We start from the raw sequence: 26,175 nt of genomic DNA on the forward strand, positions 1-26,175 counted from the left end.
TTGGAATGATATCTAGGAGAACTGGTAAGTCATAGTAGTATATATTTAACTTTTTAAGAAACTTGCAAGCTGTTTACCATAGCGGCGACACCCTTCTACCTTCCACCAGAAGAATAGAGGGTGATTGCTCCAGGAATTACACATTCCTACCACACATAGTATGGTCAGTTTGCTTAATTTTAGCTGTTCTAATTGGTAGGTGATGGTGGCAAAGTGTTTTTGTTTGTTTGAGAGGAGATGGTTACATTAAAATTCAGCTTTCCTGTTTTTCTTTTAAAAAAATAAGGAAAAATTGGTAATATTGGGTCCCTATTCTTACGTGATAACAGTTGTGTAGAGCAGAGAAGTCTCAGTGTTGCAGCAAACCCAGTTGGAAGAGTCATATGCTCTCATTTCTCAAGGAGTTCCACCTACTCTAGTGTCACACAAACATTAAGGCCCAGTGCTAGTTGTCATTTGTCATTATGTTTGTGTTGTTGTTTATCTTACAGTAGTGGGATATTTTTCTCTATTCATGTCTTTTTAAGAAACATTTTCACTTTAAAAAAAAGGCCTAGTTTTTTGTTTGTTTACTTCATTGGTATATAACATATGTAGAGAAAAGTATACAAGTTACAAACTGTGTATGTATTGATTTATCACAAAGTGGACACTTCTGTTTAACCACCACAGAAGTCAAGGAATAAAGCATTGTCAAAGTCCCTGCTAACCACCAGCCTAACCTTCCTCCTCCCAAAGTTAACTACCGTCCTTATTTCTGTTAGCATGTTAGTTTGAACCATCTGGTATTGCTCTTTTTATAGGTCATAAATAATTAAATAATGGTTGTTACACATGGCTCAGCCTACTATGGTGATTTTTCCATGTATTTAAATGGATTTATATATATATACACATTCTTGTGTGTGACTTTATTTTGTATAATTTTTTATTGTTATTTTATTACAGTTGTCTCAATTTTTCCTCCTTTGCCTTCTCCTGCCCGTCCCATCTCCTGCTTCCACAATCAATTCCCACACTGTTATCCAGATCAGTGGGTCATTCTTACATGTTCTTTATCTAGTCCCTTCCCCTTCTTTCCACCGTTATCCCCCACTGTTCTCCCCTCTGGTCATTTTCAGTCTGATCCATGTTTCCTTGCCTGTGGTTTTATTTTGTTAGTTAGTTTATGTACATTAAATTCCTGTTATAGGTGAGATCATATGGTATTTGTGTTTCACCACCTGGCTTATTTCTCTTAAAGCATTCTTGAGTTCCATCCATGCTGTCACAAAAAGTAGGAGTTCCTTCTTTATTTCTGCGGTATAGCATTGCATTGTGTAAATGTACCATAGTTTTTTGATCCACTCTTCTACCGATGGGCACTTCAGCTGTTTCCGGCACTTAGCTATTATAAATAGCGATGCTATCAACATAGGGTAGGATGGCATAAGCTCTGTTGAATTGGCCACTCCAGATTCTTAGGGTATATTCCCAGACAGAATCACTGGGTCAAAAGGCATTTCCTTTTTTAATTTTTTAATGAAATTCCATACTGTTGTCCATAGTGGCCATACCGTCTGCATTCCCACCAACAGTGCACTGGGATTCCCTTTTCTCCGCATCCTTGCCAGAACTTATCTGTTGATTTATTAATGATAGCCATTCTGTCAAGTGTGGGGTGATATCTCAATGTGGTTTTATTTTTTTTTAAAGATTTTCTTATTTATTTATTTTTGTAGACAGGAAAAGGAAGGGAGAAAGAGAAAAAAAAACATCAATGTGTGGGGAATACATTGATTGGATGCCTCTCACATGCCCCCAACTGGGGACCTGGTTCACAACCCAGGCATGTGCTCTGTCTGGGAATTGACCCGGCAACCGTTTCTTTCTCAAGCCAACAGTTAGTCCACTGAGCCCCACCAGCCAGGGCTCAATGTGATTTTAATTTGTATCTCTCTAATGGCTAGTGATGTTAAGCATCTTTTCATATGTCTGTGGGCCATGTTTATGTCCTTGTTGGAAAAGTGTCTGTTCAGGTCCTTTGCCCATTTTTTAATTGGATTGTTTTACTGGTGTTAAGTCTTTATATGTTTTGGAGATCAAACCCTTGTCTGTGTATAATTGGCAAATATGTTCTCTCATAGTGTCAGCTCCCTTTTCATTTTGATGATGGTTTCCTTGGCTATGAAGAAATTTTTCAATTTGATATAGTCCCATTTGATTGTTTTTTTTTTGTTATTCCCCTTGCCTTAGGACATATATTGGCAAAAATACTGCTACGTGGTATATCTGAAATTTTCCTTCCAGTGTTTTTCTCTAGGACTTTTATGGTGTCACAACTTATATTTAAGTGTTTTATCCATTTTGAGTGTATTCTCGTGTATGGTGTAGGTTCGTGGTCGAGTTTCAGTTTTTTTGTGTGTACCAGTCCAGTTCTCCCAACACCAATTATTGAAGAAGCTATCTTTACTCCATTGTGTGCTCATGCCCCCTTTGTCAAGTATTAATTAACTGTAGAAACTTGGGTTTTTGGGTTCTTTATTCTGATCCATTGATCTATGTGTCTATTCTTCTGCTAGTACCAGACTGTTTTGATTACAGTGGCCTTGTTGTATAGTTTGATATCAGGTCTTGGGATCCCTCCTACTTTGTTCTTCTTTCTTAAGATTGCTGAGGCTATTTGGGGTCTCTTTTTTTTTTTTTTTTTTTGTGGTTCCATATAAATTTTTGAAATATTCTACATCTGTGAAATATGACATTGGTATATTAATAGGAATTGCATCATATCTATAGATTGCTTTGGGTAGTATAGACATTTTAATGATGTTAATTCTTCAATCCATGAACATGGAATATGTTTTCATTTATTTGTGTCTTCCTTAATTCCTTTTTTAAGTGAACTATAGTTTTCTGAGTACAGGTCTTTACCTCCTTGGTTAAATTTATTTATAGGTACTTTATTTTTCTAGGTACTCTATTTTTCTTGTTGATATAGTAAATGGGATTTATTTCCTGATTTCTGTTTCTGATACTTCATTGTTGGTGTACAAAAATGATACTGAATTTTGCATATTGGCTTTGTATCCTGCCATTTTGCAAAATTCACTTTTTAGGTCAAGTACTTTTTTGGTGAAGGCTATAGGGTTTTCTAGGTACACTGTCATGTCCTCTGGAAATAATGACTGTTTTACTTTTTCCTTTCCAATTTGGATGCCTTTATTTCTTTGTCTTGTCTGATCAATCTGACTAGAGTTTCCAGTACTCTGTTGAATAGGAGTGGTGATAGTCCTATTATCCCTAATAAGGGTGGTGAAAGCACCCTTGTGTTGTTCCTGACCTTAAGGGGAAAGCTTTTAGTTTTTGCCCAGTGAGTATAATGTTAGCTGTAGGTTTCTTGTATATGGCTTTCATTATGTTGAGGTATGCTTTCTATTCTCACTTTATTGAGTGTTTTTATCATAAATAGGTGCAGGATTTTACCAAATGCTTTTTCTGCATCTATTATTATAGTCATGTGATTTTTGTCCCTCATTTTGTTTATGTGGTGTGTTACTTTTATTGATTTGTGAAAATTATGCCATCCTTGCATCCCTGAATTGAATCCCACTTAATCATGACATACAGTCTTTTTAATGTATTTCTGGATCCGGATGGTCGGTATTTTGTTGATTTTAGCATCTATGTTCATCAGAGATACTGGTCTGTAGTTTTCTTTCTTTGTTGTATCTTTACCTCGTTTTAGAATTAGGATGATATTAGCCTTGTAAAAAGCATTTGGAAGTCTTCCCTTTTCTTGAATTTTTTTTTTGAATAGCCTGAGAAGGATAGGAATTAGCTCTGCCTTTAATGTTGGTAAAATTCAGCCTGTGAAGCCATCCAGTCCAGGGCTTTTGTGTGCCAGGAGTTTTTAATCACTGCTTCGATTTTACACCTGTTATAGGTCTATTCAGGCTTTCTGCTTCTTCTTTTTCAGTTTTGGCAGATTGTGTATTTTAAGAAATTTGTCCATTTCACCTAGGTTTTCAAACTCCTTGGCATATGGTATTCGTAGTAATTTCTTACAATCCTTTGTATTACTGTTGTATCGGTTGTGACCTCCTTCATTTCTGAAATATTTATTTGGGTTCCTTCTCTTTTTTCTTGAGGAGTGGTTAAAGGGTTGTCAATATTGTTTATCTTTTCAAAGAACCAACTCCCAGATTTATCGATCCTTTTGAATTGTTCTTTTAGTTTCTGTGTCATTTAATTCTGCCTTGATCTTGATTATTTCCTTCCTTCTCCTCGCTCTGGGCATTGTTAGTCTTTGTTCCTCTATTTCTTTTAGATGTAGGGTTAGGTCGTTTATTTGTATTATTCTGTCTTTTTAGTTAGGCCTGTATTGCTATGAACTTCCCTTTCAGTCCTGTCTTTGATGTGTCTCATCGGTTTTGGGTTGTTGTGTATTCATTTTCATTTGTTTCCAGATACTTTTTGTTTTCTTCCTTGATATCATTGTTGACCTATTCATTATTTAGTAACATGTTATTCAGTCTTCATGTATTTGAACATTAACTTCTTTAAATCCGTCTTATTTTTGTGTGCTTCATCTCATAGTGTATAGATGTATAAACTGTATGTTGCTGTATAATAATCAATTCTATGAATATACCGTGTATCCATTAAAGTGTTTGAATTTTACAAACAGTGCTGCCATGAACATTTTTGTATTTGTCTTTAAGTGTTCATGGACGCACGTTTCTGTTGGGTGTATAGCTAGAGGTAGAATTGCTAAATTGTAGGATATGCCTATATTCACCTTTCCAAAATGCTAGTCTGTTCTCCCACCAGTAGTGTTTGACTGCACATCCCCATCCACAGTTACTGTTGCGAACCTTAAAGTTGGAGCTATTCTGAAAGTGGCTTTAATTTGCATTTCCCGGACAGACCAGTGAAGTTGAACATCTTCTCATATTTTTGTCATTTGGTCTTCCTCTTTTGTGAAATGCTCTCAAGTGTTTTACCCATTTTTCTTTTGCATTGTGCCTTTTCCTTTTTTAAAAAATATATTTTATTGATTGTGCTATTACAGTTGTCCTAATTTCCCCTCCTTTCCCCCCCTCCTCCCTTAAGATAAGTCTTGTTTTTCTTAAATAAGTTCCTTTAACATTTCATATAATAATGGCTTGGTAATGGTAAACTACTTTAGCTGTACCTTGTCTAGGAAACACTTTTTTTTATCTGTCTTTCAATCCCAATGATAGCTTTACTGGATAGAGTAATCTAGGTTGTAGGTCCTTGGTTTTCATGACTTCGAAAACTTCTTGCCAGTCCCTTCTAGCCTGCAAAGTTTCTTTTGAGAAATCAGCTGACAGTCTTATGGGAACTCCTTTGTAGGTTACTCTGCTTTTCTCTTGATGCTTTTAAGATTCTATCTTTAACTTTTGGCATTTTAATTATGATGTGTCCTGATGTGGTCCTCTTTGCATCCATCTTGTTTGTGACTCTGATCTTCCTGGATATGTATGTCTATTTCCTTCACCAAATTACGGATGCTTGCTTGCTTGCTTTTTTTCCCCCCCGCAGATAAGTTTTCAGTTTCTTGCTCTTTCTCTTCTTTGTGCAGCACCTTTATGATTTGAATGTTGGTACACTTGAAGTTGTCCAGAGGCTCCTTAGCCTATACTCATTGTTTTGGATTCTTTTTTCTTGCTATTCTGATTGAATTTTTTTCCCCCTTATATTCCAAATCATTGATTTGATTCTCAGCTACATCCACTCCACTGCTGGTTCTCTGTAAAGATTTCTTTATTTCATTAGTGTAACCTTCATTTCCGCCTGGGTCTTTTATGTGTTGCTGAAGTACCCAGTGAGTTCCTTGACATTCCTAATAACCATTGTTTTGAACTCCGTATCTGATAGATTGCTTATCTCCATTTTGTGTAGTTCCTTTTCTGGAGTTTTGTTCTGTTCTTTCATTTGGGCCATATTTCTTTCTCTTCTTTTGGCAGTCTCCCTGTGTTTGTTTCTGTGTATTAAGTAGAGCTGCTTTGACTCCCTGTCTTAGTAGCATGGCCTATTGTAGAAAAGCACACCTGTAAGTTCTGTGGCACAGAGCCTTATGTCATTTTCAGGGCAGGGCAACCTGTTTGAAACAGGTTGATGGAGTCTCCAAAATAGTGTCACTGCTCTGTGGCTCTGTGTGGGAGAGGGCTGAGAAAGGAGACAGTGCTACTGCCTGGCGTCTGTAGTTTCATCCAGGAGGAAGCAGTTCTCTGGCTCTCACCCTGATGTCAGATACTTCAGTTTCTTCCTGAATGCCACTTGTGCCCTTAAAGCTGCTACCCTGATGCTGGAGCCCAGAGGGAGAGAGTCTAAATAAGTCCTAAGTCCATTGCAGGCCTTTTAAGAGGAGATACCTCAGAATCCCACAGTGTCTTCTGCCACCCAACCCCCTGCTGGTTTTTACAACCAGAAGTTTGGGTACTTACCTTCCTGGCACTGGAACCCTGGGCTGGTTGGCCCGGTATGGAGCTGGGATCCCTTGCTCCCAAGGTATCCCTCTTGATTTAATCCACCACATGTGGGTTTGGGACCATCCTATCTGCGTCTCCTCATCTTGGTGTCTCCTGCCTGTCTGGATGAATGTGACTTCTTTAATTCCTTGGTTGTCAGATTTTTCATACAGCTCGATTTACTGACAGTTCTGGGTGATAGTTGTTTTGTAGGTTAGTTGTAATTTTTGCTGTGGCTGTGTGAGGAAGGGAGCCATTTTTAACTACGCAGCCAGCTTTGTCTTTTCCTTTGGATTAGAAGGATTATATTCTAGATATAAGTTCTTTGTCAGTTATATGTATTTCAAATACTTTCTCATCCTTTTAACTTGCATTTTTGTTCTCAGTGAAAAGGCTAGAGTTCCAGGTAGCAGAATAGTATATGGAATTCAATGAGTTTCATTTTTTTGTGAATTATTGATAAAAGAACTAAGGTAATAATATATTATTAAGATTAAGATATATTTTTATTGATTATTTTTACCATGATTAATAATTTATAAATTGAATGTTTAAAAGTTTGCATCTGTGAGGCTCTTTTTTCATATTTCCCTCCTTTTTTCCTGTAGGTGCTCATGGAACACATGTAGCTAGTATAGCTGCTGGACATTTTCCAGAAGAACCTGAACGGAATGGTGTAGCTCCTGGTGCCCAAATTCTTTCAATCAAGATTGGTGATACAAGACTGAGCACTATGGAGACAGGCACAGGCCTTATAAGAGCTGTGAGTGTTTGTGAGGTGTGGATTTAGAGGATTAAGGATTGATGATTATGGATATTTTTAGTTTTTGAAAATACTCTGGGGCTTCCCAAGAATATTTTTTAGTTATTTTATTAAAATTACTAGGATTGGAAAATACAAAAATATTATATATGTTGTACTTGTCATTTCGAGTATATCTTCTAGCAAGCTATTTTGAGATACTTTAAAAAAACAGAAAAAGGTCTCTTAGCCAGCATGCTCCATCAGCCTAAGAATTTAACTAATATTCTACATTTCATTTTAACATATGAATTATATTTAACTTTAGTGACTTCAGAATTTAGTAAGAACCATTACTTTTTCTCTTCCCTACTCCATTCTGCAAATACTAGTTTTGATTGTTTTATAGATTACTTACTATACTTTCTACCCCTACCTCTTTAAAAATTTGTTAACTATATGCCTAGAAGTAACTAACATATTTAGATTTGAAGTAGAATATGATTGGTTAAGAAAACTATGGGATTCTGTGCATTTATTTTCCTGGCCAATCCGTTTCTGTACATTGCTGCCTAAATTAGACTCTTCATCTTTTTAATAGATGATAGAAGTTATAAATCATAAGTGTGATCTTGTCAACTACAGCTATGGAGAAGCAACTCACTGGCCAAATTCTGGGTGAGTGTTCTTTGACACTTGTTAGCCATAGAAGCTTAGCTGATGGAGTTTGGAATGCTTTTTATAACTGGATTGAAAATCACTACTGGAAAAAAACAGTTGCTGTGGTTAGATGATAACTTTATGTCTCCAAGATCTCTGGTCCTCATTCCAGTGGTTAATATTTTTTCCTTGATGTCTTTATTTCCTCCTACCCAGGGAGGCCCCACACCCCATCCATCACTAGAATTCCTCATTCACGAGTAGCCTGAACTCTTCCAGGTATAACTACTTGGCAAAACTCTTGTGGACACCCTGCCATTCCATTTTCAATGATCCTGCACCTGATCTGCCAGACTTTGCTGGAGACACACACTGATCCATTTGAGGTTTATCACCACAGATGTCAGATGTTTACACAGCATTGACTTTGATCACACTGCATTTACTCTTTCACTCCTATATGGCCATGTTACACCTTTTCTTCTTAAAGACCTTCAGTGTCCATCCTTTTCTTCCCTAAGTAAAGTCCTTACCTCTTTCTTCCCCAGAGAGAATAAAAGCACTCAGCAGGGGACTAGTGCCCTTCGTATAAACTACTCAGACCCTATCTTCTCTGCCTTTCCTATTGTGTAATGAAAGAAGTGCCTGGATCAGAAGTCACTCAAGCACTTGTGATCTGGTTCCCATTTCCTCTCTCCTATCCTGGATTATTATCACTACACATACATGCTCTAGAGTTGCTGGCTTTAAAGCAGACACAAACCCTCTTCATTACATACTGCTTTCACTCACGTTTCCCGCAAAACTTAGTTGTGTATGTTCACTTTCTTAGTCTCTTCCCGACTGCTCCTCCCTGTGCCATTGTCTTCCTGCTGCCAAATCCAGTGGCTTAGTCTTGACCTCATGTTACCTTGCCTTGTTTTCGTCATAGTAATAAGTTTGAAATTACCTTATTTAGAGAATTTTCTTATTGATCACTCCCCCACCCCCAACCACGCCATTCATATATATCTGCCATCCAGTGTCTGAAGTTCTTTAATACAATCCTGCCAAAATGCAAATTTTACCAAGCCCAGACCCTGTAATTTGCCATTATCAAATAATTTAATTTTAAAATTAAATTTACCAGTAGTACCAAATGACTAGTACTACTAGGTTTCTTTTGACACACACTTTTCCTGCTCTTTTAACAAGCACCCTATCATCTTCAGTTAGTTCATTCATGAATGCAATCTTGCCCCTTCTTTAATTCAGGATTTTATTTACCTAAATGTATTTCTTTCTCCCCCATTTTTTTGGGGGGTGGGGTACTCATCTGTTGAAAGTCATCTTTCCCTAATTCCCTTTTTTACATTTGAAGTGTCCTTGGCACTGTATCTTTGTTATGTTGACTCCATTTTCTTCATGTTCTAAGTTCATCTCCTTTAATTAGAAGCACTATGTTTTCCTTGCTTGCTATCAGACCCTAACCAGGTTTCTTATATTTTAAATCTTACTCCTAAGTTCTCCCTTGTGCCTTATTTTCCTTTCAGCTTTGTCACTAATCACAAATATATGCATATAGGAATCCCCCGAGAAAGTTATTTCTGAATACTTTATAAGTGGGGGATGGAAGTGAAACCACCTACTCTCTCCCTACCCAGTTACTACTAATCATTAAGCATTTGCTTTCAGTCCTTCTGTAGTTTTCCCCACATATATTCAGTTTGTATCTAGCATTTCCCCACATTTAACCGAGCCTCATAACTGCTTCCCAACACTAAAACCCAACTAGGGATATCTCCTGGCATGTCTGTATCATGTCCCACCAATGGTGGGTGGTGCCAAAAGTTACTTAACCATGCATTTGAACAGTATTTTGATATTGTAAACACTTTGGAAATAGAGGCTAAGCATTTATAGTTTCAGAATGTCCCCTGAATGATTCTAATGCACACTTTCTTGTTTATAACCACTGTTTTAGTTCTACTACTTGGAACCATATTTTAGTGTTTTTTTATAAACCATATTTGTAAATATGTTCTCTTAATAATGTAGTTCTTGAAAAGCAGGACAGTTTTTTATGTTCAAAAGAATTCTCTATCTTTCAGGAGAATTTGTGAAGTAATTAATGAAGCAGTATGGAAGCATAATATAATTTATGTTTCAAGTGCTGGAAATAATGGCCCATGCCTTTCTACAGTTGGTTGTCCAGGTGGAACTACATCAAGTGTGATAGGTTAGTGTCCTGTTTTAGAAACAGAACTTGTTTAAAAATAAGCAAACAAAAAACCCCTTAGTTAATTCAATGTTAATTGGATCTCTATGCATGCAAGATACCTTGACCTTAAATACAGGCCCAGGAGTCTGAAATCTCGTAGGCAGGGGCCTGCTGATCTGGAATTTACTCTACAGTAGACTGGAGTAATGGTTTAATCGAAGAGTACATACAGTGCTACAGGATACAAAAGTGCAGCCACTTCTGATTTGAGAATTTAGGTGAGGTTTTTCGGAAGAACATGGGAATGAGTTTCACTTGGTAGAAATGATTGAGGAAAGGGCTTTTCAAACTAAGTGAAAAACATAAATACGCTTGCTTTACTTTTTACTTTTATTATATGTCTACTTATTTATAGTATAGTTTCCTCCTCTAATTTCTCTTGGGACATGCAGGAAGAACCAGATGTGGAGGAGGGGAGCTATATTAATGAGAAAAGCAGTTGAAACACATTTGTTCCATGAATGTGGCTTTTCTTTGACTTTTTGGTCTTTAGATATGATGCAGTATTGTCTGTTCACTGTACTCTCATGGAAAAAATGCCCATCACCAACAGTCTATGGGAAATCTAAATTAGTTGCAGTCATAGTATGGGAATAATAAAGTTAGTTTACATAACAGTACAGTGGCTGCCAACCTATGCAGAAAAATCCACAAAATATAAAACCCTACTTCCTGTTCTTTTTAAAGATGCAACATGAGGAAGATGAATTAAGAAAAGCAAGGAAATATAGTGAATGATTCCTAACAATTTTTTGTTTATTTTTATTTGAGATCAAAATAAGGCTTCTTGACATTTGTCATTGGATATATGACTATAAAATCTGTTTGGTCCCAAATAATTTTTCTGTTGTATATATCAATAATTGTGTAAATATATACATATTATTGTTATGTAGATACTATAGATGTTGTCTTTATAATAATATTTGGGTAGTAAAGTTTCAAAATTGGTCCTTTTTAAAAGTTTGTTTTAAAATAACTGATCTTACAGATACAAGATAAATATAAATGTCATGTTTTTATTCGTAGCTTCTACATTTTAAGGTATAGCTTACTTTATATAATTTAAAATTTCTTGCTTAAGTAATTTTGTTAAATCGTGTTCAGACAACAGTGTCTATCATTGATAAATTCATTGTATGTTTCAGTTATCTAGATATTGTGAGTACACATAAAAATGAAACAAAGAATAGATCTGAAAGGTGAATATCAAAGATTACTACTCTGCCGTAATACTCAGTGTTTCATTGTTTTCCTATCCCCATAGTCACTGAAATTTTAAACTAAATTTTACAAAATAATTACAGATTTATACGGCAGCATTGTTAATCTAAATCCTCTCAACTCACACTTGTTTTACCCAGTCTTCTACTCTGAATATGTGTATGTTGAAAGGGGAATTAGAAGCTGGTAGGCCTGGATTCTGAATCTTTTCTCTACCAGTGACACATATGTATTTTGTACTTTTTTTTCAGTTTCTGTAAGCCACATTAACAAATTTCTAAAATGAAAGAACCAAGTTTGATCTCTGTATTGTGTTTTAGAGTCTAACTATACCTCTTTTGGTTATTTATCAGAAGACTGGCATGTTATGTCTTTGTTTTTTTCTCTTTAGTATAGCCATTTTTGAGGAGAGGGATGCTGCTAACTTTATGGGTAGAATTTTGGATAGAATGGTCATTTAGAAATGACCTGTTAACTAATTCCTATATTTTTCTAATGTAATAGTTTAAAGTTTAAAACACATTCCTCTTTTTCTTTTATACCTCTACACACTTTCGGGTATGTTACTATTTTTAATTCACATAATAATCCTGATAGATATTTTTATATCCAAAAATAAGGCGTGTGGTATATAATGTCTGGTACATAGTAAACTTTCCTTGGTTAAGTTTTCTTTTTTATCTTTTCATTTTATGACAGAGCTTTGGTGTAGGGAAATCAAGCAATTTATCCAAGGTCACACAGCCAAGTGAATAGTGGATAAGTTAAGATTCATATTTTGTGTTCTTTTGTTAATGATGAAATCCATCCATCCCACAGGCGTTGGTGCTTATGTTTCACCTGACATGATGGTTGCTGAGTATTCTCTGAGAGAGAAATTACCTGCAAATCAATATACATGGTCTTCTAGAGGCCCCAGGTAGGTTGAAAGTAGGACATATGGACTATTAAAAACATTTGGTTAAACTTAACATGGTGGGGTGAGGCAATTTTGGTACTTTTACTGATTCTTTCTATTAGTTTTTATTTTTGTAGCATTTTTATTTTGATTAAGAATTTCTTCTCAGGGAAACTGATAATAAAAGAAGTGGCAAGGGAAAGTGGTGGGGGGTAGGCAGAGACAAATGTATTTGAAAAAATAAATTTAAATTAAAAAAATAAAAATAAAAAAATAAAAATAAATAAAAAGTAAAATGCAGTTATTTTATTATTTGATGTATATAACTATTCTGAGTGTAAATTCTCAGGCCTGTACCCCAGATCCTTCATTTATGAGGATCTAAATACAAAATGAGGATTAGATGATCTGTAGAAAGTAGCGAAGGCCTGGTTTGTCATACTTTTCACATTTGAACTTATGTAAAACAAGAACTCTAAGTTTTTGTAATGTGTCGCAGTTATAGACCTGCGTACCCTGTGTTTGTTTTTGAAGTTATAACCTATTAAATAATTTTAGGTACAATCCATAGTAGGCAAGTTCTGTTTGATAAGGCAAATTCATCTATTTTGGCTCCCTGAAGCCCTTCTGTGAACTATATTTATGTGCTTCGAGAAACTGATTGTCTTTCTCAAGGGGTATATTAAATCCTAATTTATATAATCCCTTATTATGATATCAGTGGGCACCTTCTGGAAAATAAAGCCTATTATAATTCATCTTTACCTTTTTGGAGTTCTTTTTTTTTAAGAAGAGAATCAACTTTGAATTTATTTCAACAAAAACCTTACTGCCTGCAGTAGTCAAGCCATAAATGAACAGGTTGTGATCTGAGTTCATAATTCCATTTTAAGACAATGGGATTATGTAGGTGGAAACAGTCATTTTCCTTTGAGTGGAACCCCTCAAGGAGGAGATGGTATTGGAGTTGGCCTTGAAGGATGGATAGGATTTTTGAGCGAAGAAGGGAGTTTTATGTGGCACAAATAGCATGAACCCAAAGATGAGCAGATTTTAGTGTAAGGGTTTGGGGAAAATATCTAGTAGTTGGATTTGTCTAAAGTATACAACATATTAAAGGGAATATTGAAAGATAAAAACAATTGGTTGGGATTAGATCAAATGTGGTAATGCTAAATTTAATCCTCTGAGTTACAGATACCTTCCTAGCCTTGTCTAGGTAATTTCTTGTTAAAAAGCAAACTTATTTCAGTAGTTTATTATAACTGTCGATAGAAACAGCCAGGCTGTGGATCTCCATGTGGTTCATAGACTGCTCTCATCAGCCCAGCTAACTGGCCTAATACTCCACATTACTGAATAAGAGTGGCTAGGAATAAGACCAAGAGTCAAAGTTGGCAAAGGTTTGCATCTTTTGTATGTTGTTAATGTATTAGTTATTAAACTTGTTCTTTTCTAGAATTGATTTTAAAATGTTTAATTTTAACACTCAGTGTAAAAACAAAGTAGTAGAGAATATTTAAACCAGCCTTTGTTAGTCTTATTTGCACATAGAACAGTTAAGTGATTATTTTAAGAAAATGAGTTCATGAATTTTGAGGGAAGCTTTGGTTGAACAGATAATGGTTCACAAACCACTTTTTCTAAGAATTGAGAGAACTGATTTCATGTTTACAGTACTATAAACATTAAATATTATTGCAAATACATGGTTTTAATTATTGGACAGGGCATGAAATATGAAACATTAACTAATGATGAATTGAATGAATAGATTCTATATTACTGTTTTTAAAATCCTCTTTATCAGGAAAGATTGTCAAAAAATTGACTTGGCTTCCTATTGTTTGCAAGTATATCATGTATCTTAAAGGCAGATTACCAAATAATGTCTACATAAACATGTTTTGAATTTTTGTTACATACTGTATTTTCAAAAAAAATTACTTTTTTATTTAAAGGTAAATTTTATATAATGCTTATATAAGGTTTTTTTTTTTTCTTTAAGTCCTCACCTAAGGATATGTTTATGGCTTTGAGATAGAGAGAGAGAGAGAGAGAGAGAGAGAGAGAGGAGTTGTGGGTGGGGGGAGGATGTCCATGTGAGTGAGAAACATCGAACATTTGCCTCACATATGTGCCCAGACAAGGGAACAAACATACAACCTTTTGGTGTACAGGACAAATGCTCCAACCATCTGAGCCACCAGGCCAGGGCTTATAAGGTTTTTATAAGGAATATGTGAGGTTTAGAGTAGGAAAATTATATTTTATTTGTTTTTATTATATTTTACTGTTTATACTATTACAGTTGCCCCCCACATTTTTACCCTTTGCCCAGCACTACTCAGCTGCACCCCACTCAGGCAGTTCCCACACCATTGTTCGTGTTTATGTGTCATGCATATACTTTCTTTGACTAATCCTGTCACCTTCTTCAAGGAAAATTTTATTTTTATTTAAGTAAAGTTTTTATTTGCCCTAGCTGGCATGGCTCAGTGGATTGAGTGCTGGCTTGCGAACCAAAGGGTCACTCATTTGATTTCCCAGTGTAGGGCATGTGCCTGGGTTGCAGGGCAGGTCCCCAGCAGGGGGCGCGTAAGATGCAACCACTCATTGATGTTTCTCTATCTCTCTCCCTCCCTTCCTCTCTCTAAAAATAAAAATAAAGAAAAATCTTTAAAAAACAATGTTTTTATTTATATTTTATAGAAACTATTTTTAGAATACTAATTAAATGCTTTATGATTAGCCACTGTAACAGACTAGTGGAAAATTAATACAGAGCAATAGGAAGTGTGTTTATTAGAATTCATGGATCTTCCCAGTTACTTTTTTCTAATAATAAGCTACCAGGTGCTCATTGTAAACATTGGTAAACAATATAGACAGTACAAAGAAGAATGTAAAAATTACCCCAAATCTCATTATCTATAATAATATTTGGGTGACATTTTGATGAACAACCTTTTAGTCATTCTGTGCATAAGTGGGAGATCAGACTATTCAGGCACTTCCGTCACTCAGTAACACTGCATAAAAATCCTTAAAGGTCAACAGGTATTTACCACATAATATTTGTCTTAAGGTATTCACTAAAAGGGATGCCACTAATGCAGTTTAGGAGGAAAATATGATCTGCACTGCTTTTAGCTCTCTGTGTAAAATTATGAAACCAAGTTGTACTAGTATTCCTACTCAAGAATAAAAATAATTTAGTCAGTTGGAGGAAGAATGGTAGAAAGGAGAGGCCAACATCCTCTGTTGGGAATTTATGGCCACTCTTGCAGATGGGAGTGTTCCTTAATGTTATTTCTTTACTTAGGGCAAAAGACAGAGCTTGTCTTTGGTGACAGTGTAATAATGAACTTTACAGACTTTACTGATTAAACCTTGCTTAGCCAAAATCTTAAACAAGGCAGCCCTGTTGACTTAAGGCTGTCCATTGTGGCAACCCTTAGTCCCATAAGGTTAATATGAATTGAGATGTGCTGTAATTGCAAACTATACACCAGATTTTTAAGACTTAGTTCAAAAAAAGAATATAAATTAACTCATGTTTTTCCTATCAATTACACATAGAAATTATATTTTGTGTATGGTGGGTTAAATCAAATATATTATTAAAATTAACCTCACCAAGTTCTTGTTACCCTTTTTTTTAAGTGAGATTTTTAGAAAATATAAGATGACATGTCCTACATATTTCTATTGGACAGTGCTTTATTAAACTTAAGACAAAGGCAAAGCTTTTACTTATTATGGACAAGAGAAAAGTACATTCCTCAAGGAGTCTGAGCAATAACATTTATTTATTTTTCATCTATAAATATACCTGATAACCTTTTATACCTAAGCCCAATACACACACATACACGCATACACATTTTTCTCACTTACAAGGGAAAACATTGCTGCTTCATGGGGAAATGGTCATGTGGGATATTTTCCCCATTAATCTGAATCACTGCAAATAGTCCATGATATTATATTTGACCAGTGGCCTTTTTATGAATGCCCATGTTTATCCAGTTTTAACCCTTATAAGCAAACCAATGGCTTTTTGTTCAGTGCTGATGGGGCCCTTGGAGTGAGTATCAGTGCACCAGGCGGAGCCATTGCTTCTGTTCCTAACTGGACATTGAGAGGAACTCAGCTAATGAATGGAACCTCAATGTCTTCTCCAAATGCATGTGGAGGCATTGCCCTGATTCTTTCAGGTAAGTACATTTCTTAGTTCTCTACATGGTACTAGTTCTACATTTCCAATAAAGTGATGGTGAATTGTTGACTGTTCAACATATATTTCAATTATATTTTAATTACTTTTCTTAATTAGTTAGAAGTAGCATTGTAAAATGGATATTAAATGTTATCATTTTATAATTTACCTTAGTCCTAGTTCTACAAATATATAATTTATTTATGAGGTTAGGAAAGTAGGTGTTAAGTACCTAGATAGTTTTATGTTTATAGCATAAAAAAGATAATAGCCATAAAAATAATTGAATAGGTTTATCTTACCTTATTGCAGACAGATGTTTTCATATTCCAGAGTTCTTGCAGTGAGAAAATGTGGTAGAATTGGTAATGTTCTGACTCAAAGTAAAGTTTAAGGTGGAGAATAATTTATGTGGTAATGACTTGAATGTGTAGTTATTCATTCAACAGATATACTTATTTATTGTCTGTTAATGATTCAAGCATTATTTTAGCTCTGGGGCTAAATTAGTGAACAGAACATCACAAATACTTGCTCATGTAGAATTTATATTACAAGGGGGGAACCAAAAAAACCTGGAATTATTTCTGGATGGTGGGCCCCATGTAGTATAGGCTTCTTCCGCTAGGTTAGTGTTCTAGGAACCCATCTGTATCAGAGTACCAGTTGGCATTGTTTTGAAAGGCCACATTCATTTTCAGTGAATTTTATTTTTTGAAGACTCTTTCAGTGCGTTTGCCTATTTCATGATTGATGATTTACAAGTGCACCTGCCCCTACTGCACTGAGTGAGTGAGTGTTCAGCAGCTTTTGACCAAAAATAGCATGACCCCCATGTCCTACCCTCCATATTCACCCAATCTCACCCCAAGTGACTTTTTGTTTCCCCGGATGAAGAAAGTGTTCAAAGGGAAACATTTTGCAGATGCGGAAAAAGTGAAACAAAAAAATGGCAGAAGCACTAAAAGGTATCAAAATTGAGTTCAAAAATTGTTTTTGAGCAGTGGAAAAAAATGTCTCCATAGTTGTATTGATTCATTCACATGGAGAGTATTGTAAAGATGACTGAAGTTTAAACATGTAAGAAGAAATACACAATTTTGAAATAAATAAATTCCAGGTGTTTTGGATTTCCCCCTCTATTATTGGGGGATACAGACCATGAACAAAATAAGAACTAGTTTATATTATATATTAGAAGGTAATGAATTTGATACAGAGAAAAATGAAGTGGAAAGGGAAGGACTTTCTAGTGTGGTGTGTGAGGGGCTGGCAATATTATATAGGGTGGCATTGACATTTACTAGGACTCAAAGTTAGGGTACCCAGATTGTGGCAACAGTTCCACCTTAGACGTGTCTCTGAATCTAATCTATTTCCCTGAACTCTCTACCCTTATTACTAGTCCTGTTCAACCTCACCAGGCATTTCTTTTTTTTGTTTTTCCATCTTTCTTTTATTTAAACAGAATATTTCACTGCTTTCAATTTTAGGTAACAAAATAGAAACAAAACTAAAAAGCAGCAAAGGCGATGCTAAATTGATCTCCTTTTAGATTTAAGTAATAGCCACTGATAAATATGCAAATTGAAAAAATCTTTTTGTCCAATTAGAGATACATTTCAAATACTGTTCAATATCTATTTACAAAAACTGATAACATTTACAGTTTTAGTCAGTTATGTGCCAGTGTTCATTGAGCTAAAAATAATTAAGAATTTTTAGATTTTAACATTTTATTTTGAAGTCATTTGAAAAAATACTACGAATAATGTAAATCCTACACACACTCTTTTCAGCATTCTCAAATGTTAATCCTGTATAGCCACAAATGTAATAGAAAAAATTAAGAAATTAACATCCATTCAGTACTGATCAACAGATCTTATTAGGGTAGCCTCCAGCTGTCTGACTAATACCCTTTTCCTGGTCCAGGATACAATTCTTGATCACGTATTGCATTCAGCTATCATGTGTCCCTAGTCACTTTTTATTTAAGAGCATTCCTCAGTCTTGTCTTGTGTTTTGTAATCTTGAGATTGTTGATGAGTACTAGACACTTATTTTGTAAAATGTCTCTCAATTTGGGTTTATATGATATTTCTTCATAATGAAATTTAGGTAATACATTTTGGACAAAAATAAAGCAGAACTCCCTGTTGTGTCCTACTCAGGGCATCATATGAGGAAGCACATAATGTCAACATGTCTAATTACAGATGATTTATTTTAAAATGTCAATGTGCAAATGTTTTATTTTTTTAAAGTATTAATGCTTATAATGGAAAGAAATGAAAGTTAATTGAAACATGTGGCATGGGACATGTAATTTCTCAAAATTCTTTAAAAATATTTTAAGAACATTTATGTAGACGAGTATACTGAGATACTGAATTATAATGAGATACAGAAATTTGGAGGAAAGTATATGGTCAAGAGATGTATGTTTTTTAATTATTTACCAACTATTTCAAGGTTGCTCATGCCTCCTGTCTTCAGTCATACTGCTCTCTCTGCCTAGAATTTCTTCTGCCACTTTTTGACCTTGCAAACCCCTGTGCATTTTAAAGATCCAACTCTATCTGTTCCTCTGCTAGAGGTTCACCTTATTTGCTCTTACAGCAGCATGATATTTCCAGGTTTGTTTTGCTCATTTCTTAAATATCATGTTTACATGTTTTTTGAGCTCTGGAGAGGGCAGGAATACTATATTACTTATCTCTGCTCTTTAACAGCAGGTATTAATGCAGGGTTCACAGATCAGAGGCCTCCATATCCTTTCCAAAGAACTGTCATTCCCAGCCTGGGTACTCTCTGGCATTACCTGGGAAGCTTTTAATTCATGTCACTGCATGGGATATAGACTCAAAGATGCTAATTTAGTCTTTGGTAATGCCTCAGCATCTTTTTGGCTTGTTTAAGCTCCCTTGGTGTTTATATAACATGCAACCAGGTAGAAAAAATACTAGGTGAGCACCAGTAGGTTTACAGTTGTTCATATGGAAAATAATACAATAATTAATAATAATACAGGAAGAAATTCTGTGTTGCACGTACAACTGTAAACCTACTTTTTCCCAACCTTGTATCTTTTGACCAGCAGTGTTTTAAAGCAAATGTTATTCCAATGCCTTTAGGTATCTGCTTGTACATTTACATTATTTCTGCATAGCCTGCATTAGTGCCATTGCATAATGGGCACACAGTAATTTTTCTTAAATAAGTCTTTGTGTGATGCCAGTGGTTTTTGTCAGACTATTTAGTTCAGTTCTGTTTTGTTTAGGATTTAAAAATGAGTGTTGAAGCACAGGACATTAAACCCAGGGAATGTACATGTTATCTATACTGGTGAGGGGGAAAGGTTTCAAGTAGTGAGCTCTCTAACACTTTTTTCTTGTTTTTGTTTTTAAATTTTAGGTCTGAAGACCAACAATGTTAACTACACAGTTCATTCAGTCAGAAGAGCTCTAGAGAACACTGCAGTGAAGGCTGACAATATAGAAGTGTTTGCCCAAGGACATGGTATTATTCAGGTATTGTTTGTATGAAAAATATGTTGTAAATCATTGAGATAACCTCTTAGCTATTTTGGGATAATTTTTCCTGTTATAATAATGATTGACTATATCTAATTCTAGATTATATCATCACAGTCGTCTCTGAACTGTAAGCAAAGAAGATGTGAAAACAAATTTTTTAGTTAAGACAAATTTGTTGTAGTAAAGTAGAGACATAATAAATATAGGACACATAGAGGGTAGAAATTCAAAGCAGAGTTAAAGGGCAAAAACTGGTAAATCATGATAGCTTATGGAAGAGTTCCTAACTTTGGTTACTTGAGAATAATAGTGTGAATCAAGGGGAAGGTGAGTCCAAGAGTTAGACTAGTAATTTGTCTAAAAAAAGTAAAATTGCCCTCTTAATTTTAGAGGGCTAAATGCAGAAACTTTTTGCTTGTACTTTGCCACAAGTGAAAGCAAATTGGTAACTTGCAACAAAATATTTTCTTGACCTAACCATTTACATCTTACTCTTTGTCTTCTTTTAATTAGGTTGATAAAGCCTATGACTACCTCGTTCAGAATACATCATTTGCTAATAGGTTAGGTTTCACTGTTACTGTTGGAAATAACCGTGGCATCTACCTCCGAGATCCTGTTCAGGTGGCAGCACCTTCAGATCATGGTGTTGGCATTGAACCTGTATTTCCAGAAAATACTGGTAAGGAATAAATGGATGGTAAGCTGAAGTGCTCACATTTATGGTTTGAATGCATAGTGTCATAATAGAGAAATGCTGTTTGGGCTAATATTCTAAACAGAAAATATGAATTGACAATATTATTTTTTTAAATCTTACAGATTCGAGAGAAAAGATGATGGCACTTAGGTGTTCTAATACTATGGCAATTCAATTAACATTCTGACTACCAAGGAAAATAGCAGAATGGGCTTTCAGTGACCTATATTTTTATTAAATTGTTGATAATAAGATATCAGCTTCTTTTTCTTTCCCCCTTTTACTACTGTAAGACAGATTTTTCAATTGGCGAGTGGGAAGTAGAAGCATCCAAGAGAACCTCAGCTCAATGAGGTGTAAACAAGAGTCCTCTCCATATATTTGGCAGTCTTCATGTTGGTCAGATGCTGGTACCCACACACAATAATGAAAAAAAGCCACAAAAATTCCTTATGTGAAGGTTATAGTAGTGTTGGGTGAAAGTGTGAATTGATCACAAGTGTACTAAAGTGTAAGGAAGATTCTGAGATTTTTACTTAAGCTGTGTTTTGGAAGGTCATGCCTAGTTCCTTTTACAAATTTGCTAAATATTCTTGAGAGAAGATAGAATGTTTTTAAATGAAAGAAAGTATTAATCTTTAATTTTTGGTCTTTTTAATGCCAGAAAACTCTGAAAAAATATCCCTTCAGCTTCATTTAGCTCTAACTTCAAACTCATCTTGGGTTCAGTGTCCTAGCCATTTGGAACTCATGAATCAATGTAGACACATAAACATACGTGTGGATCCCAGGGGCTTAAGAGAAGGATTACATTATACAGAGGTATTGGTGTATCTTTTTTTTTTATTTATTTATTTTTTTTTTTTACTTTCTTTACATTGAAATAGTATAAAAGTACTTTGTGTGGCAGTCCTTTCCCCCTTTAGTCTGAATTAGTCAATGGTTGTCCTATATGTATTTGTTTAGGCTATTTGCCATTAATTATGTGACCTAGACATCAGAAAATTGATGTCAGCTTGTGCTTAGGACCTTTAAATTTTAATATTAGATTAATTTATTCTGTGAATAGATTACACTTTTTTTCCTTTTTTCTTTGTTAAAAGTTTGTTTATGGATACTGAAACTTAACATCATTCTGTTTTTTAAGGTATGTGGCTATGATATAGCATCCCCTAATGCGGGTCCTTTGTTCAGAGTTCCAATAACTGCAATTATAGCAGCAAAGTAAGTAACAAGTTACCAGCAGTTCACTGTTACTTGTACGGTAACAGTTGACCCTTGAACAGCACAGGTTTGAACTGCGTGCATCCACTTATAGTTGGATTTTTTCAATAAATGCCTGTACTGTTTCTAATCCATAGTTGGGAGTCTTCAGATGCGGAGGCTGATGACTCTGTGCTGAACTATACCCTTTTTATACAAGGAGCTTAAGCATCTGCAGATTTTGGTATCCATGGGTTGTTCTAGAACCAATCTTCCATGGATACCAAGGGACAATTAAGTTGGGGGAGCAAAAGTTACACATGGATTTTCAACTGCTTATAGGGTTAGTGCCTCTAACCCCCATGTTGTTCAAGGGTCAACTTTTAATTTTTTAATAGCTGTTTATGGAAATAATGTGAATTTTGAAAGGATCAATGGGCAAGAAACAGGTGACCGGACTTTCATTCTGCTCCTTCCTCAATGTTCAGGGTGGCACAATCAGTCATATTATTCCTTGTTCACTGCGAGAATAAGTGATGGCGGCCTGTTCTCTGCCCTGAACTGAAGGCAAGCTTTGCACTGAAATTGCTTTGCCATAGGATGCTGATGTCCTTCTAATTGCCCAATTCAGTGGGCAGTTTAGCCTTCATTTTGCGCAGTCCTTGTTCAATATTTGAAAAATGGCTTCATCCTCTTCTACCTCCCCTCCCTTTATCTCTGGGATCACTCTTTTCTCCTGGTTCTTCCACTTTTCCAGTCACCTGCTGTTTCCAGACTCTACTTTCCATCTTGTCTTCCACCTGGAACCAAGCAACTCAAGTCTGATCATATTGCTTCCTGCCTAAATAATCAGTGGCACATTCAGGATTGAGTGATGCTCCTAAAAATGGCAAACAATGATCCTTTTACAAGCCAGTGTTTCCTGTCATTTGTACACCAAATTACACATTTCCACAAAGTCACAGATGCTGACTGGGTGCATTTGCACAGCTGAGTTCTTTGTTTCAGTTTCCTGTCTCTTAACTTAATGACCAGGCATGTTCCTAGTCATACCTAGGTGAAGTGAGTCCCTTCTTGCTGCTTCGTAGTGCTTTTTACATGCCTGGGGTACAGACTTCAGCAAATATATTGTCATTTATCTCTTTAATTTACCCACTGAAGACACAGGCTGTATCTTACATACTTCTATATGGAAACCATTATACAGTATTTACAAAAACAAAACATTGTTTAGTAGGTGAAGGACCAGATTGAAATTACTCAAGCATTGGAAACAACAGAAAGTTCTGAGTTAACAGTTTCTGTAGAGTTAGTTACACTGGTAAATGTTAAATACCCAATAGGACTCAGCCCATAAGAAATCGTATGAAACTGAGGAGATAAAAAGTGACATACACATGAAAAATTGCAGGACAGTTAAATTAATTCTCAGCCTTAATGGGGACACACATTAAGTTCAGTACAAGCTTAGAGAAGATGGTAATGTATATGATTGAGGCATCAGCTGAGACATTATCTCCTTCATGAAGCTTTCCCTGTTCTCTTTGCATGAACTAGATCTCTTTTCTGCCCAAAGCATATTACATTAAGGGTCTCAGGTGGTTTTTCTGTCCCCTTTAGACTGTCTATGACAAAAGAAAATAGTTTATTCATTGTCGTATTTGTAACTCCTAATAATAGTTCCTATATATAATATAGTAGGCTCTCATTAAATTTTTGTCAGACTGACTAGAATTTGTCTTTAGTATATACTTGAGGTTTTTATAGTGGGTAGTTATACATTGACCTTTATATTTTGTTGATTTCTTAAAAATATCCTGTGAAAGTAGTTTCTTTCTTTACTGTGTCATTTTGGTATGGAAGCATTTCAAAACAACAGCAAAGGGATTTATTTAATACCAGTCTTAGAGCTAAAAATCAGTGTCAATGATATAAAACAGTACCTTTGATTTTAATATTTAGAACTCACAATAGGCCAGAGACTCTTAACTGGAAAATCCTGTGAGTGTAACATATTCCTTTAATGAAGAAAAAATTAGCTTTCTTATTTTGTGTGTGTGCATACATATGTGCATATGTGTGTTTTACAGATTATAAAGTAGACAAGTAAAAAGTAGAAAAATCATCTGTACTGGCCTAACCAGAGCTTATCTCTACTAACATGTTGCAAAAACGAGATTGTATTAGACATACTGTTTTGTACCAGCTTAAAAATCTAGAGTCCCAGTGGGCTTATAATGAATATGTAACCTTTTTTATGAGAGTGTCACATTTAATCATTAATTTGTATTTTCAGAGTAAATGAATCATCACATTATGATCTAGCCTTTACAGATGTACATTTTAAACCTGGTCAAATTCGAAGGCATTTTATTGAGGTTCCTGAGGGTGCAACATGGGCTGGTAAGTAAAATTAAAGTCTGTTTCAACCCCTTATCATTATGTACATCCTATCTGTTTTATTATTATGACTATATAGAGCTTGTATATTCATAATGCATATTTTTCTCACAACAATACTATTATATATCCAGCACTCTAGAATTGCTATTAGGTTTAAACCTTTTTTTTTTAAGGTTTTATTTTTTTATTTTTAGAGAGAGGGGAAGGGAGGGAGAAAGAGAAGGTAAGAAAGATCAATGTGTGCTTGCCTCTCGCCATAGTAGGGGTCTGGCCCACAACCCAGGCATGTGTCTTGACTGGGGAATTGAACTGGTGACCCCCTGGTTCACAGGCTGGTGCTCAGTCACCAGCCAGTACTGAGCCAAACCAGCCAGGGCTAGGTTTAAAACTTGTTAAAGATCTAGTACTATTTTGCATCGGTGTATACATCCAATCATATAGGCCATCTTACGATGTTTTAATATTGAACATTTTAACTCATTTTAGAATAATGCCTTATCTGTTAATGAATAGAGTCAGAGTTGCATTGTTGAACAACTCTGGGCTGCCATGCATGTACTTAGAGCCCTGTGTAGTTATCTAATGTTAAGCTGATAAAATGTATGCTAATCATTTTAAAGAATAAAAATCTACAATTAATATTGAACCTGAAATCTTTTTAATGGTAAATGTCAGTGATTATAATGCCTTACTTAATATTTGTTTAAGTTGGTGTTGAAAATAGTTTTGTTTTGTTTTTAAATAAAAATTCATCAGATGATCCTGAATGGAGGTAGATCAGAGTATTTAACAGCCTTTGAATAGAAACGTATTAAGGTGGGGAAAGAGAGGAGGAAATGAGGAGATATTGATCAAAGAGGACAAACTTTGAGTTATGAGTAAATTCAAGAGATTTAATGTCTAGCAGGGTGACTGTAGTTAACAGTACTGTATTATATACTTGAAATTTACTAAGAGCATAGATTTTAAATGTTCTCACTACCAAAAGAATTGGTAACTGAGGCGATGTATGTGTTAACTAACCTTATTGTGGTAAACATTTCACAATATATACATTTAACAAATCATCATGTTATAGTCTTTGAAACTTACACAATATTATTGGTCAATTTTATCTCAGGCTGGAATGGGGGAGATTCAAAAAAGAAAAGAAAAAGAAAAATACTGCAATTGATTCCTATTTCAAATAATTAGAAATATTGTTATAACACTGAATTTTGTATTCTTAGTGATTGAATAGATTCACGGATCTCTGTGCCAGCTTGACCTTGTGAACAGAAAATCAGGCCTTGCTTGGTTTTCTGTATTAGAATGGATATTCAGTAGATAGGCTGCTGATCTTGGTTCACAGTGATTGGGCTTAGCTCCACCTCTGCCTCAGAATGAAGCCAAGCATATGCTGACATACCTTCTAGAAGCAAACAGGACCCAAACTAAGAAGGACAGACTAGGAAAAGTTATCAATGAAGTTGAAGAAATAGGTACTAATGGAATTTAAACATGATGACAAATAGAGGTGTCTGAAATTAAAATCCTCTTCATCAGGAGTTGCTTGACTTTTGACTAAAACACGAGGAAAGGTTGAGCTTAGGAGAGGACAGAGGGTTTTGAAAGGATTTTGATTAGGATAATGGTGTCTGCATACGGAAAAGCTTGCTCTTTCATGGTACTTGCAGCATAGTTTATTTTAATGCTGATTTATTTATTTTCCATAGCTGGATCTTCTACTCTTTCAGCTTTATTAATACTCTATTGACTCTTTGTTTTTAAGGAAATACGTAGATTTCATTTGAATATATCATTTTATTATTGATATATTATTCTCTAATAAGTAGGCATTCTTAAACCATT

At 35.2% G+C, this 26,175-nt stretch overlaps 1 protein-coding gene across 3 annotated transcripts in view; it reads left to right on the forward strand.

Moving 5' to 3' along the window:
* Positions 1 to 26,175, forward strand: part of TPP2 (tripeptidyl peptidase 2) — an 88,288-nt gene that overhangs the window by 24,808 nt on the left and 37,305 nt on the right. For all 3 annotated transcript variants that reach the window (XM_054574364.1, XM_054574365.1, XM_054574366.1), the window contains exons 7-16: positions 7,082 to 7,236; positions 7,817 to 7,893; positions 9,966 to 10,093; positions 12,179 to 12,278; positions 16,329 to 16,477; positions 19,897 to 20,012; positions 20,532 to 20,700; positions 21,383 to 21,540; positions 21,866 to 21,942; positions 24,218 to 24,324. In XM_054574364.1, the coding sequence (XP_054430339.1) occupies positions 7,082 to 7,236; positions 7,817 to 7,893; positions 9,966 to 10,093; positions 12,179 to 12,278; positions 16,329 to 16,477; positions 19,897 to 20,012; positions 20,532 to 20,700; positions 21,383 to 21,540; positions 21,866 to 21,942; positions 24,218 to 24,324 (1,236 nt within the window). The remainder of the gene's footprint in view (positions 1 to 7,081; positions 7,237 to 7,816; positions 7,894 to 9,965; positions 10,094 to 12,178; positions 12,279 to 16,328; positions 16,478 to 19,896; positions 20,013 to 20,531; positions 20,701 to 21,382; positions 21,541 to 21,865; positions 21,943 to 24,217; positions 24,325 to 26,175) is intronic.

The sequence above is a fragment of the Pteronotus mesoamericanus genome, unplaced genomic scaffold (assembly GCF_021234165.1).
Source record: "Pteronotus mesoamericanus isolate MK-2021 breed Mesoamerican mustached bat unplaced genomic scaffold, CSHL_Meso_final contig_26, whole genome shotgun sequence".
Taxonomy (NCBI): domain Eukaryota; kingdom Metazoa; phylum Chordata; class Mammalia; order Chiroptera; family Mormoopidae; genus Pteronotus; species Pteronotus mesoamericanus.